Here is a 12,500-nt window from a genome sequence, read left to right as displayed (position 1 = left end):
AATATTATTTGATTTGAACGGTATATCAGTTTTGCCGAATAATACGATATTTTTCCCGCAGCCCTACCCCCCTTCCCCCCCCCCCCCCCCCCCACAACCCTAACCGACCCGTACGGTGGTGGTAATAACCTTTAAAGAACAATAGAGTATCTGACAACAAAAATATATCAATCACAGCAGGGATGGTGAGAGCACTCGTTTCCAACCAATGTGGCCCGAGTTGTACTCCCAGACTTGGCGTCACAAGTGGGATGAGTTTGTTGATTGGGACTATGGTTCTCTGCTTCAAGAGGTTTTTCTCCGGGTACTCCAGTTTTCCCCTCTCCTCAAAAATCAACCTATGAGTTTATTTGATTTTTGTACAGCGGTGTCCCCAATTAGTGCCTCAGGTGGGAAATGACATCATCAATATCCTCACTAGTGAGGGTATGGAAAATACGCAACTCGGGTCCCAGATGAAGTTTCATATGACTTTTATGAGTGATGTATTTTCCAGTAAAACACTCCTGTCCATATAATAAATATCATTATTATTACTCGTGATACATGGCGCAACAGCGCTACCTGCAGTTGACACTCCAAAATCACAAAAAAGTATTAAGGACGACTATCTTTTACATGAGCAAAAGCAAAATGAAAATCTGTTTTAACTACACACGCTCAAAAACCGGAAAATAAAGAGTCGCCAACTTTCTTTTCTTGGAAAAATTTGGTCGGGGAAATTCTTTGGTCGACAAACCGAAAATTTCCAAGGCGTCGGCCACAAAAGTTCGTTGGGAAGGGGAATGGGATGAAAAGCTTGTTTTGTTTTGTTTTGTGGTTCCTCTTTAGTTCAATTTGTCATTCGTTGCCACTGATGGAATGGGCGCAAGCTCAACTTGGAATCCTACCATTAACATGTGTGCCTGCCTTCACGATGGTCTGTGCGTGATGCCTGAAGAGGGCGATGACCTCAACACTGGCAACAAATTTGTTTACATGGGATGTGCATGCCAGGGAGGGTATACGGGAAGATTCTGTGATAGCGAGATTGACGCCTGTGAATTGAATGGTCAGCCGTGTTACCAAGGAGTAGATTGCATTGATCTTCCACCACCAGCCAATATTAGTGGTTACACATGTGGACCCTGTCCGAGCGGCCTGACTGGAAACGGAGCACAATGCACGGGTTAGTACAAATCAAGTTACAATAAAAGGAAGCCTAACAACAGTTTAGATTTCTTAGTTCAGGGCGACAAAATGCAAGTCAACGTCAGTTCTTATCCAGACAGACTCACTTTTAAAGGATACATCAGTCAATGCATTCCACCACTTATCATGCCCACTCTTCCTCCACACATCCCCCACCCCCCCTCCCCCCCCCCCTTCGCCACCCAGCCCCACGTGTACAACTCTCAGGATTGGATTTTTTCCCTTACTTCCCTTTTCACCAGTGTCTTAATTAATTTATTCACAGTATAGGTTTTCTCCGAAAATGAGCATTGTTTGATCAAGAGTGAATTAGATAAGAGTGTTGAGCTATCACTTTGCGTTGTTGCCCTAGCACAGTCTCAAATGGCTTTATCTTTAGGTACACTTTGCGCGCGAAACAAGCAAAGGGCCGCCAATTTTAACCAATCAGAAGAAGCCACGACACATGACATGTTTTTTTCAGGGACATGACGACTGATTTTCGCGGGAACGGTTATTTTAGAAATACACCTATCTGTGACTGTGACCGTGACTGACTCTTACCTACTTTATTATAGGAAATTAACGCTCCATGAAATTAAGGTATTGGAATTTACGCGACTAAAATTAATGCGGATTTAATGTAAAACAACTTTCGAATAAAGAAAATTAATGCGAAAGGGTTGGTAGAATTTCACAGTAGAGGAAATGAACACGATTAAGACAGATGGTAGTGACCGCTGGAACAAATTTATTCAACACTTGATGCAAAAAAATCAATGAACAAAACTGAGCCCTCTGGTCAACAAAACAGTCCTCAGAATTATAATTAATGTAGAGGCTAACGGAAAGAAAGAAAGGTTGTACCTTATTTTATTGTTTTGTAGGTGACGTGAATGACTGGACTGGAAGATTTCAAAATTAGGAATAAAATAATGGAAATTAACGCTGCACTTTATTAACATCGCGGAAAATAACGCTCAACATAATTAGCACGGCTTAAGGAGGCTCAAAACGGTTTTCAGCTGAGAACGCGCGCGTAACCCACACACGCAATTCTAAAAGCTTGCGTCAGCTCATGATTCTAAATGGGTCAACAGAAATAAACAAATACCGCTAATTTCCCTTACCTTTCTTCTATTTCCTATATATATGGAATATAAGTAGACAGCTCCTATTCACGAAAACTACGAAAATTGTACAAATTAAATCCGTATGTGTTGGTTTGTAGCTACACTCGCGCGTGCACTCGAATGAGGGGATGACGCGTGCGTAAATGCTGATCTTGTAACCCCTCATTTTTCTGATTTTGCAACTTTACCCGGCTATATCTCTGTTTCCGGACGGTGTCTTTTTTTTCATTTTTTGCATGTTAGCTTAGATTAAAAAAAAATTCTGTTGGTGAAAAAAAAGTAGCGACATTTCACAAAAAATGATTTTTCTGAAAAACTGACCTACAGATTTTGTTGAATTTTAAATATTTTAGAGATTATTTCTAACATTATCTGATAACGAAGATTTCATCGTCCCGTTTTTTTTTGTCAAAAAAGACAGTATATCATGATTTTAAGGCTCAAAGAAATGCCTTATATCGTTGCCATGGTAACGTTATTTTGGAGAGAAATGTGATGTGAGAAATCTATGATGGGTACTCAATACCCTCACCCATTTTGGCTTTTATAAGATTACCCTAACTGTATCTAAGGACAGAATATGGTTACTTGTTTAAAAAAAAGGAGAAACTATTTCGAGCCTCCTTAAATTAACGCGAAGTTTAACAATTCGCACTAATTTTATGGAGCGTTAATTTCCTATAATAAGGTAATTCACTCTTGTTTGATACGACAGTTCGCTCTGTCCCCAACCCCTGCCTAAATTTCCTTACACGCTTGCCTGAATGGCTTGACTTGTCCCAAAAATTGCCAGTGGGTGAAAACAGACAAAACGGATGCACACATTATGATACGCTTCTTGGTTCAAGTCTTTTGCAATACTAGTTTGTCATCTTGTAAATTAGAAAAAAAAAACAAGACAAAACAAAAAAAAAACAAAAAAACCAATGTGTTGGGCAGAATTTGGACATTAAAAAGTTTAACAAGCGGAGTTGAGAGTGGTAAATAACTTGGAGATTAAAGGGCATTTTTGGAAGCTACTGAATCAAGCCTCAGAGAAAAGGCTCGGAAACGAAAATTTCTTTCCATGTTTTCAACTTTTCTTGATTGAGCACGTTTCAGTCGAAACAAAATAAAAACTTTGTTTCGAGCAAACTATCCAGGTTGCTGCCTTTAGGGATGAAATCATACCATGAAAAATGACAGGCGTATTCTCGTAAGATGGACGTGGACGTCTGTGAAAATCTCTCCTGTGGATACCATTTTCTGACAATGAGATTCTCAGATAAGGTATAAGTCAAATCAAGGCAATATTGTTTGCATTTAATAAACATCCCCTTTCATGATAAATGCCGCACAGTTCCTAATACTTCCTCGAACTTACATCTCTTACCCTATAACGTTTATTTCCTTAGATATCAATGAATGCGATCAAGCAGGTGCATGTGGTCAAGTGTGTATCAATACACCGGGCTCTTTTGTGTGCGATTGTCGCAACGGTTATACGCTGAATAGCGATGGAAAAACATGTGATGGTAATTAATTTAAATAACGATTTACGATGCGTTACATGTAGTTACTTACGATTATCTTACTCATTACACTGAATTCCAACAGCTACAGCAATTCCACTCACTATTTATTCAACTAGTACTAGTACGGCATAGGAGATGGCTTCATGCAGTCATCTTAGGTTACGCTAAAACAGTCTTCCTTGTCCAGGAAATAGCATACTTAATAGTAAGCAAAATGCGCCTGGGTATACAAGCCGACTTAAACTAAAAGTTTAAAATATAAATAGTCTACAAGAGGTACCCATTTTGTGGCGTCACAGTCCCCACTATTTGATTCAACCTCATACCTTGATTTCAATAGATGCAGGTATTGCAAAAGACAGGATAGACATTGTTTTGTTTTATAGCTAATCATATATAAGGATACATTAATTTATTTAATTTGGAGGGCAAACTTTATAGTATACGTCCTCATATCCAAGGTGCCCTTCACGTACTAAATGAGTCTTCCTCAACTATTCCGTCGATTACAACGTACCAAACGAATGATGCCTTTTCGCTTGACCACAAAAGATGAATTCATGTTTAATTTCTGGAGTATTTTTGCAAAATAGGCGATTAACATGTTCTCTTTTCAATTAAGAAAAATGTGGTTAGTGGGCACTCGTCAGTGCAAAAAACTAAAACGAAGGTCAATAAGTTTAGTGCTCTGGGTGCAACGTCTGGGCCAAACAGTAAGCAGTCGATTTTTTCGTTTGAGATTTCATTATCAGTAAGCCATTTCTTTTGACTGATGTCCGCAGTTTTGCATTTGGTGCATTTGCAATCAGAGATGTAATTTGTTAGCCGCGGGGCTCCCCGGTGTTTTATCATTCGGGAACAGAACTACATCGGATCATCCGAAGAAGATTCACAGGCTACCGCGGGCGCGGCTAACAAATCACCTCTCTGATTGCTCTGTTTCCTTCGGGATTTTCGTGATGGTGGAGTGACACCTGACATGTAACCCACCTGACATGTAACCCACGGAACGCGGGTTCGATTCCCACTCACGGCATATGTGTTTTTTCATTCAAAATGGATCAGTCAGTATTTCGTACTGGCTCGTGACTACATCGTTGGATTTCCAGTTCTTCATTCTAAATATAATTTGGTATTTCTGGTAGCCTGTGAATCTTCTTCGGATGATCCGATGTAGTCCTGTTCCTGAATGATAAAATACCGGGGAGCCCCGCGGCTAACAAATCACCTCTCTGATTGCTCTGTTTCCATCGGGATTGTCGTGATGGTGCAGTGGTTAGCACACCTGTCAAGTAATCCAGGGAACGCGGGTTCGATTCCCACTCATGACACATGTGTTTTTCATTCAAAATGGATCAGTCAGTATTTCGTACTGGCTCGTGAGTACATCGTTGGATTTCCAGTTCTTCATTCTATATATTGTTGAAGAAAACTGATCTTTTTGTGAAAACTGACCCCAAATTTCGTGTTGATATGATTACTCTAACAATATCTAAGAACAAAATATATTTACTTGTGTGAAAAGAACTTGAGGAAAAACTAGTTCGAGCCTCCTTAAGCCTGGTTTTCACTAGCGACGCAAACACAAGCGCAAGCATAAGAGCCCTTATTTCACCGTGAAAACGGGGTTGACGCAGATATGTATTAGCGCAAGCGAAAGGATCGGAATTTTGCTTTTTCCTTGTGCATTCGCTTATGCTTGCCTTCGCTTGCATTATGTGAAAATGAAACACAGCATAAGAACAGCCAGAAATATTTCCATTGCTGGCCGATTAAAGCACTTTTTTCAGATTCCCGCGTCAGAGCATTTGAACAAAATGGCGGAGGCCGTGGTTTAGGCTTAGCCACAAGGTGCCAATAAATTCCCAAAAGTTGCCGATGAAAGTGTCTAAAAGTCGCTAAAGAGCCTCTATTTTATTTCTAAAGTTACCAAATTTCCAAAAATTTGCTATTCTTTTTTTTTTTTTAATTGTTTTCACTTGAAGTGTATTTTGTCGCGGTTTTTATTGTGAACAGTATGGTTAGGTTTTATTTGCATTTTTTTTTCTTTAACAAAACTTCACTAAATAGAACTCAAATTCAACAGTTGATATCAGGAACTTTTCTTAACTTTGTCTGCACATTCTTCCCAGCATTTATTTGAATCACGGACAATAAAAAACGTGTCATGTGATACCGCTAACCTCATGGAGAGGCATGCATCACCAAAAGACCCACTCCTAGGTCCGGGGGTTCACACCGTAGTATAAACTACTTGAATTTAGGTGACTTTTCTTTCGAAAGATAATAAATGTCGCGAAAAAAGTCAAAAACTAATTTGGAAAATGCTAAAAAAAAAAATCAAAACTCGCCGAGAATTCTAAAAGTTTCGAAAATCTCAAGAGTTGCGGACAATCTTAAAAGTTGCCGAAAATTTGCCGACCAACTTGTGGCTAAGCCTACCGTGGTTAATTTTGATGTTTATGTCGACGTTCGTTTTCACTTAGCATAAGCTACTTATACTTGTGCTGAAGCTTGCGCTTGTGCTTGCGCCACTAGTAAAAACTTGGCATTAACACAGTTTCACGTTTAAAACGACATTATACATCGGCAAACGGGGTGGAACACTATAAGTACAATATGGAGATTTAGACATTGGAGCATACTATCCACAAATTAAGAGAATCAGTGAGGCTTTCCTTCCTTTATATTTTTTTCCATTCAGATTGGCAAAGAGTTTTGTCAATCAGTGCAGAAAAGAGGTAATTCAGTGCCAAAAGACGTAAGAAACCAGGTGTTCAAATTGGTCAATGATTAAAGAAGCCACAGATAGCCAATCAAATTCTAGGCCAAGATGGCGCAATTACGTGATACGAATGCGTTGTTTCTGCTGAATTAATGACGACAGGCTTTCTCGACATTTTTAAATGTCTACTATTAAGCAATAACATCATTTTTAAGTCGTGCAATTTGGAATGAATAAGCAATCTCAATTTTTTTCAAAGACTACAAATTGCAATTTTTCATTTTGTTCGTCTTTGAAAAAAATTAGCAAAGCTCATTCATTCCAATTTTCAGTCAAAATCATGTGATTACCTATAATAGCCTATACTAACATGATTTCTTTGCATTTCGTTACGTTTCGCGTAACCAGTCTATAAGTTACCGATGATATCGATCATCTCCACTTTTTCATGCATACCTCCAAACACTAGAGAAAATAATCAACATATTTCACTAACGTGCTTTCCATGTTCGAGTGAACAATGATGCCATCCAGAAAAAATGTCAAACAAATACGGTCCTCTTTTCACACACCCTTATTTCAAACTGCGTTATAGATGTGAATGAATGCGAGGGTCGGAATGAATGCAAGCAACGGTGTGACAACGAACAAGGAACCTACAATTGTTCGTGCGATCAGTATTTCAAACAGGATCCATCTGATTGGAGAAATTGCCTTGGTGAGTGTAATAATAATAAATTGGTGTCATGTTGACTATTACGGAAGACTGTAGAAACATGTGCAAAATAACTCGACGTAGGAGAAGCGTTGTTTCTAGAGGTCTGTGCTCCCAAACAATTTCCCACTTTCTTGATGATCTGTCGACCGTTCTCGGTAATCGTTTGGTTACTATTGTAACTGGTCGAATTTATATTGGAGACAGATCATCAGACTGGAACGAACTTGGACAGAGAACGGTAGTTCGTCTGATAACCCGTCTCTGTCTAAATACGGGCAGGCAGACGGATCATCCGTCCAGACGAACTATCTGGATAGTTCGTCTTGGTAGTCAAGAACTTCCTTGGATAATTTTTATGCATGGATCATCTATTTGCGTCTGTAAATACGGGCGAAAGACGAACTATCCTTGAAATCAAGACCTCGTTACGTAAAGGCAGCGGTTGTTTACAGTAATAAGTAAACTTAAGAGGGTGGGTCTTAACTACAGAATGGAAGAGGCGGTTTTGTCGCCATTTGGGAACCCTCCGATCATTTTTGGTAATCTAGTGTAGCATGGAAATTCTTTTTGAACAAGAAATGGAACCGACACTTTAAAAACCGTATCAAAAGAGGGCCTTATGACGTTATAAATTGTTTGGGAAAAATTTATTGTTAAAATCTATGCTACAAATTTTGCGTGAGAATGTTCTTGTTGCGTTAACTTGACATTGAGAGTTTTTAGGAATTTTCTGTTAAAGAGAACACATTTGGCAAAAAAGGATCTCTGTAGAGTCAAAGGAAACCAACAAATGACTATTTATAGGGGCCATAGAAACGGTTTGGTAGTTCATCGATGAAATGATAGATGAAATGCATCATATATGAACTGCGGATATGAAATCAATTTTGCAATTGCGTAAAGAAGCCTGAAAAATTCAGGACTTCAACAGGATTTGAACCCGTACCCTCGCGATACCGGTGCGACGCTCTAACCAACTGAGCTATGAAGCCACTGACGTTGGGAGCTGGTCATTTGTGAGTTCCAATGTTCCCGTGACGAATGAATCAACGATGAAATGATAGATAAAATGCACCATATATGAACTGCGGATATGAAATCAAGTAAAGCTATGATCTTCGCAGTTATGAACGCAATTTTGCAATTGCGTAAGGAAGCCTGAAAAATTCAGGACTTCAATAGGGTTTGAGCCGTTTCATATCCACAGTTCATATATGATGAATTTCATATATCATTTCATCGTTGACCCACAATTGACCAGCTCCCAACCTCAGTGGCTTCATAGCTCAGTTGGTTAGAGCATCGCACCGGTATCGCGAGGTCATGGGTTCAAACTCCGTTGAAGTCCTGAATTTTTCAGGCTTCTTTACGCAATTGCAAAAATTGCGTTCATAACTGCGAGGATCATAGCTTCACTTGGTTTGGTAGTCAACAGCCACCTCTTCAACGATGGCGCAACAAGCAGCTGTTTGAGCAACTTCTATTTCAAAGTTTAATTCCTCTATGAAACTCCTTTTTGCCATTTCATCATTCAGTCTCGAAATGGTGTTGTTACAACTATTTTGAAATTTGCCGCCAAGATTGGCTTGACTGGTACCCAAGTCTTTTCGTCTCCCTTTCTCGGAAAATACGTGTCGAACTATTCTTGGTTTTCACTCACGTGATCAACAGAAAACAAAAGAAAACGTTTGCATAATAATAGCGGCCAATTCCCGGAGGATTGGGTTGGGACATCAACATGGCCGCCGTTTCTTTGTTTGGCCGTCGTGACGTCATGTGAAAACCTAGAATGAGACACACTGATAAATCATGTCATAGATAGTCCCGCATTTATACTAAACGGATCCGTCAATAGTGTAATTGAGCCATTGTTTCATTATTAATGTTTCTCTCTGTGCTCTTCTTACTTTCTTATCATTTTCCTCCCACTATATTTGAGTGTCGGCGCAGACCTTTTAGATCAAAAACTGAGAACATTCTAGCTTAACAAAAAAGGTCAAACTTTTATTTGTTAGCTGTGACCTCTAACCTATCTTCTTAGTTGAATGATTACATTTTAACTTTGTATTTTTTTTTTCAGCTTTGAATCCTTGTTCTTCAGACAATGGCTGTGAACACGTTTGCTTTAAAGGAGATGACAACGAGGCAAAGTGTGCCTGTTTTGCAAAATACGAGTTAAACGACGATGGAGTAACATGTAGAGGTAATGACAGCTACGAGACTCTACCAAAAGAAAGTAAAGACACAGAGGGGGCGAGAGAGTAAGGGATAGGACGGGATTGGTAATAAAAATGTCGGTTTCTCTACAGCTACATGACATCGTTTGAACCCATCCTAAAGTAAAGTAAAGTAGACCTTATTTAACGTCGATAACTCGTAACAGTAATTAAACTGACAAACCTGAGGTCGACGATGCGCTCATTTTACTCCCCCCTCTCCATCAGTGCTCCGTTTTACGGGTATTTAAAGCTACTAGCTACACGGAAAGGAAAGGAGTCGAAACAAGGATGCGAGATCCGGGAATCGAACTTAGGACCTCTTGCACCAAGGCCGCACACTAACCGACTGTGCCACCCTTGCTCCTAGATGGGAATGCCACTTTTGACTTTTTCCATTGCGCTAGCAGACGTATCTGTAAACACAATTTACATTTTTTTTCATCAAAAATTAACTGAAATGAAATTCACATATTCCAGGGGCCGAATAGGATCAATTGTATTTCATATAACTGATGCACTGTGGCAGGTACTCGTAATAAGCAAAGTACAACTTGTAAACTTAGCTTATGCATTATTTCGGGCCATCTGTATTTCAAATGGCTATCTGAACATGATTCGGTTGTGTGCAACAATTTACGAGTTATTATTATTGGATGGTCATCGCAAAGCAACTCTTATGCTCTAAGCGCCTGCTACCGAAACTAACTATGCATCGTTATCCGACATTCGTGACACTCAACAATAAATCAAACGTAAACTAGGCAAATGAGCGTTTTCTTCGAATCACTGAGTAGTCGCAGTCTATTTTACACTTAAGTCTTACAAAAAAAGAAGTTATTTTGTGCTTAAGGCCTGTTTGCATACGTAAGGTGTTTGGGTTAATATGACATGACTACCTTCATTTACTTTTTCTTCTTTTTTTATTTCAGACATCGATGAGTGTGCAAAAGACATCGATGGTTGTGATCAGATTTGTACAAACACCCCAGGAAGTTACATTTGTTCATGTCAAAAGGGATTTAAATTGAGGCGAGATTCTTTAAATTGCCAAGGTAATGCGGTTCTTTTTATTCCTGTTGCCTTTATACATGCTTGCTGAAGGATAATGTTCGTTATCTCAATCTAATATACTGGTGAATTTGACACATTTTAATCCCTGGCAAAAAAACCAAAAAAAGCAAGGCTGATATAACGTTGACCCTAGTTTATTTCTTTATTTATTTAATTTATTCGCCACAATTCCTGGAGTGGCAGGGGAGAGGAACCGAACTCTCGTCCCCATTGACACCTAACCCCTATATCCATAGATCAGACCACAACACCGGGAACTCAATGCCCTACTCTTCTCGAATAGTGTGTGGGTTCTTTAACGTCCCACAGAATTTATACCCAAGGGTTATGAGAGGCGACCTCCGGCTAATAGTCCTTATCCGAGAAGACTTGAAGGTCTAACCATTCGCAGATGTCGTTACAAAGGCAACACTTTCTCCTCAGTTATTTAAAGACTCTGAGTGTTGGTCCGGTCGGAGTTTTACTCACGACCTCTTGCGTGACAGCCCAGTGTTCAACCAACTGAGCCACCGGTGCGCGGCGGTTCACAGGTGCCTCACTTTTAACTATCTGAAAGAAGCCATTCAAACTTAACAGAAACACGATTAAGAACCTGGGACCAAAATCTACCCTGAACCCTAGAATACAAACTCTGACCAAAAAAATCATCACCATGGATACCGATAGCCTCAGCGTCACCTTAATGGGCATGCGCGCGTCCAACAACGTTGAATTCGGTTGTTCACATCTAAGAACAAAAAAGAAATGTTGGATGATGTTAAAGACGATGTTTGATGGAAATTAAACTTCCTTCAACAACATCCAACATCATGCAACATGGTGGCCAAACGAGTGCAACATATTGGATTCAACAATGTTGGATGATGTTGCACCAACATGTTGGATCCGTTTGGCCAGGCCTTAAGAGACCAATTATTTTAGTTCCCAAGGGAGTGCACCGGCATACGAAGCTTAAACCCTCTGGCGCTAGCATATCTTTTTGCTTTTTACCATCACGGTTAACAATTGTGGAGGATATCATACATGACGGTAAAAATAACTCAAACGCAACTAGCTACTACCGGCCATTTCGGCTTGTTGAATATTTAGATACAAAAACCAATGCTATGTAAATCATCTCGTCTTAAACTATAGCTACTGTCAATGACGAACCAAGCGATTTAAAAAAAAAATTGTCCATCAAAATTTCCATAGAGTACGTATAGGGCAAAGAACTAAAGGCCTGCTTGATTACTATGTCTTGGTTTTTGCCTTCGTTACTGCAGAAGCGTAAACATAGTCTTTAAAGTGTTGAAAAGCTCGCACAAGCTCGTTTCCAGGACTTTTCGGTGAGATTTCGGCTGGTCCTAGTCCAAAGTAAAGGACGGGGCTAGGAACAAAGATTTCCTGAGGTGGACAATTTTCAAGACCATCCCCCCCCCCCCCTAAAAAAAAATTCGCCTTTGCTCTCTAGTGAAATCCAGGGTATAAATTCTTTATTACCATAAATGCGTTTATTTACCCTTCAGATATTAACGAGTGTATAGATGAAGACTTGTTCAATTGCACAGACGAGTTCCACAAATGCGTCAACACACGAGGATCTTACAAATGCGAATGTGGAAATAACCTGTACTTTATAGACGGAAAATGCAGAGGTAAATTGTAAAAGTAATAACTCATTCTTAGCGTAATTACAAAGAGGGTAAAACATACAGAAACTGAGTTAAACGATAAAATTCAAACATTTGAGGTATGAGAAGACTAACTCTAACACATGCCTTGTCAATATGCGTATTTGTACACTTTTTTATGCAAAGGCCAGCTGAACAAAGTAGAACCAGCTGAACAAAGTAGAAACGCCGGAACTTGACAGATTCAATCAGCAAATAATTTATGTTGTTATATTTATCTTATATTTATCTTGTCAATATAACAGCAATTCACGCTATCTCGATTTCCTCTGCTAAA

At 39.4% G+C, this 12,500-nt stretch overlaps 1 protein-coding gene across 2 annotated transcripts in view; it reads left to right on the top strand.

The window, feature by feature from the left end:
• The window catches only part of LOC137975929 (mucin-like protein), an 88,082-nt gene that overhangs the window by 44,244 nt on the left and 31,338 nt on the right, over positions 1-12,500 (top strand). Inside the window, exons 12-17 of one of the 2 annotated variants that reach the window (XM_068823137.1) lie at positions 832-1,168; positions 3,698-3,817; positions 7,138-7,260; positions 9,341-9,463; positions 10,409-10,531; positions 12,059-12,187. In XM_068823137.1, the coding sequence (XP_068679238.1) occupies positions 832-1,168; positions 3,698-3,817; positions 7,138-7,260; positions 9,341-9,463; positions 10,409-10,531; positions 12,059-12,187 (955 nt within the window). The remainder of the gene's footprint in view (positions 1-831; positions 1,169-3,697; positions 3,818-7,137; positions 7,261-9,340; positions 9,464-10,408; positions 10,532-12,058; positions 12,188-12,500) is intronic. The other variant, XM_068823138.1, reaches the window with a different exon arrangement.

This window comes from Montipora foliosa, chromosome 11, assembly GCF_036669935.1.
Source record: "Montipora foliosa isolate CH-2021 chromosome 11, ASM3666993v2, whole genome shotgun sequence".
NCBI lineage: Eukaryota > Metazoa > Cnidaria > Anthozoa > Scleractinia > Acroporidae > Montipora > Montipora foliosa.
Note: the sequence above shows the minus strand (reverse complement) of the source record. Positions and strands in the feature narration are given on the sequence as shown.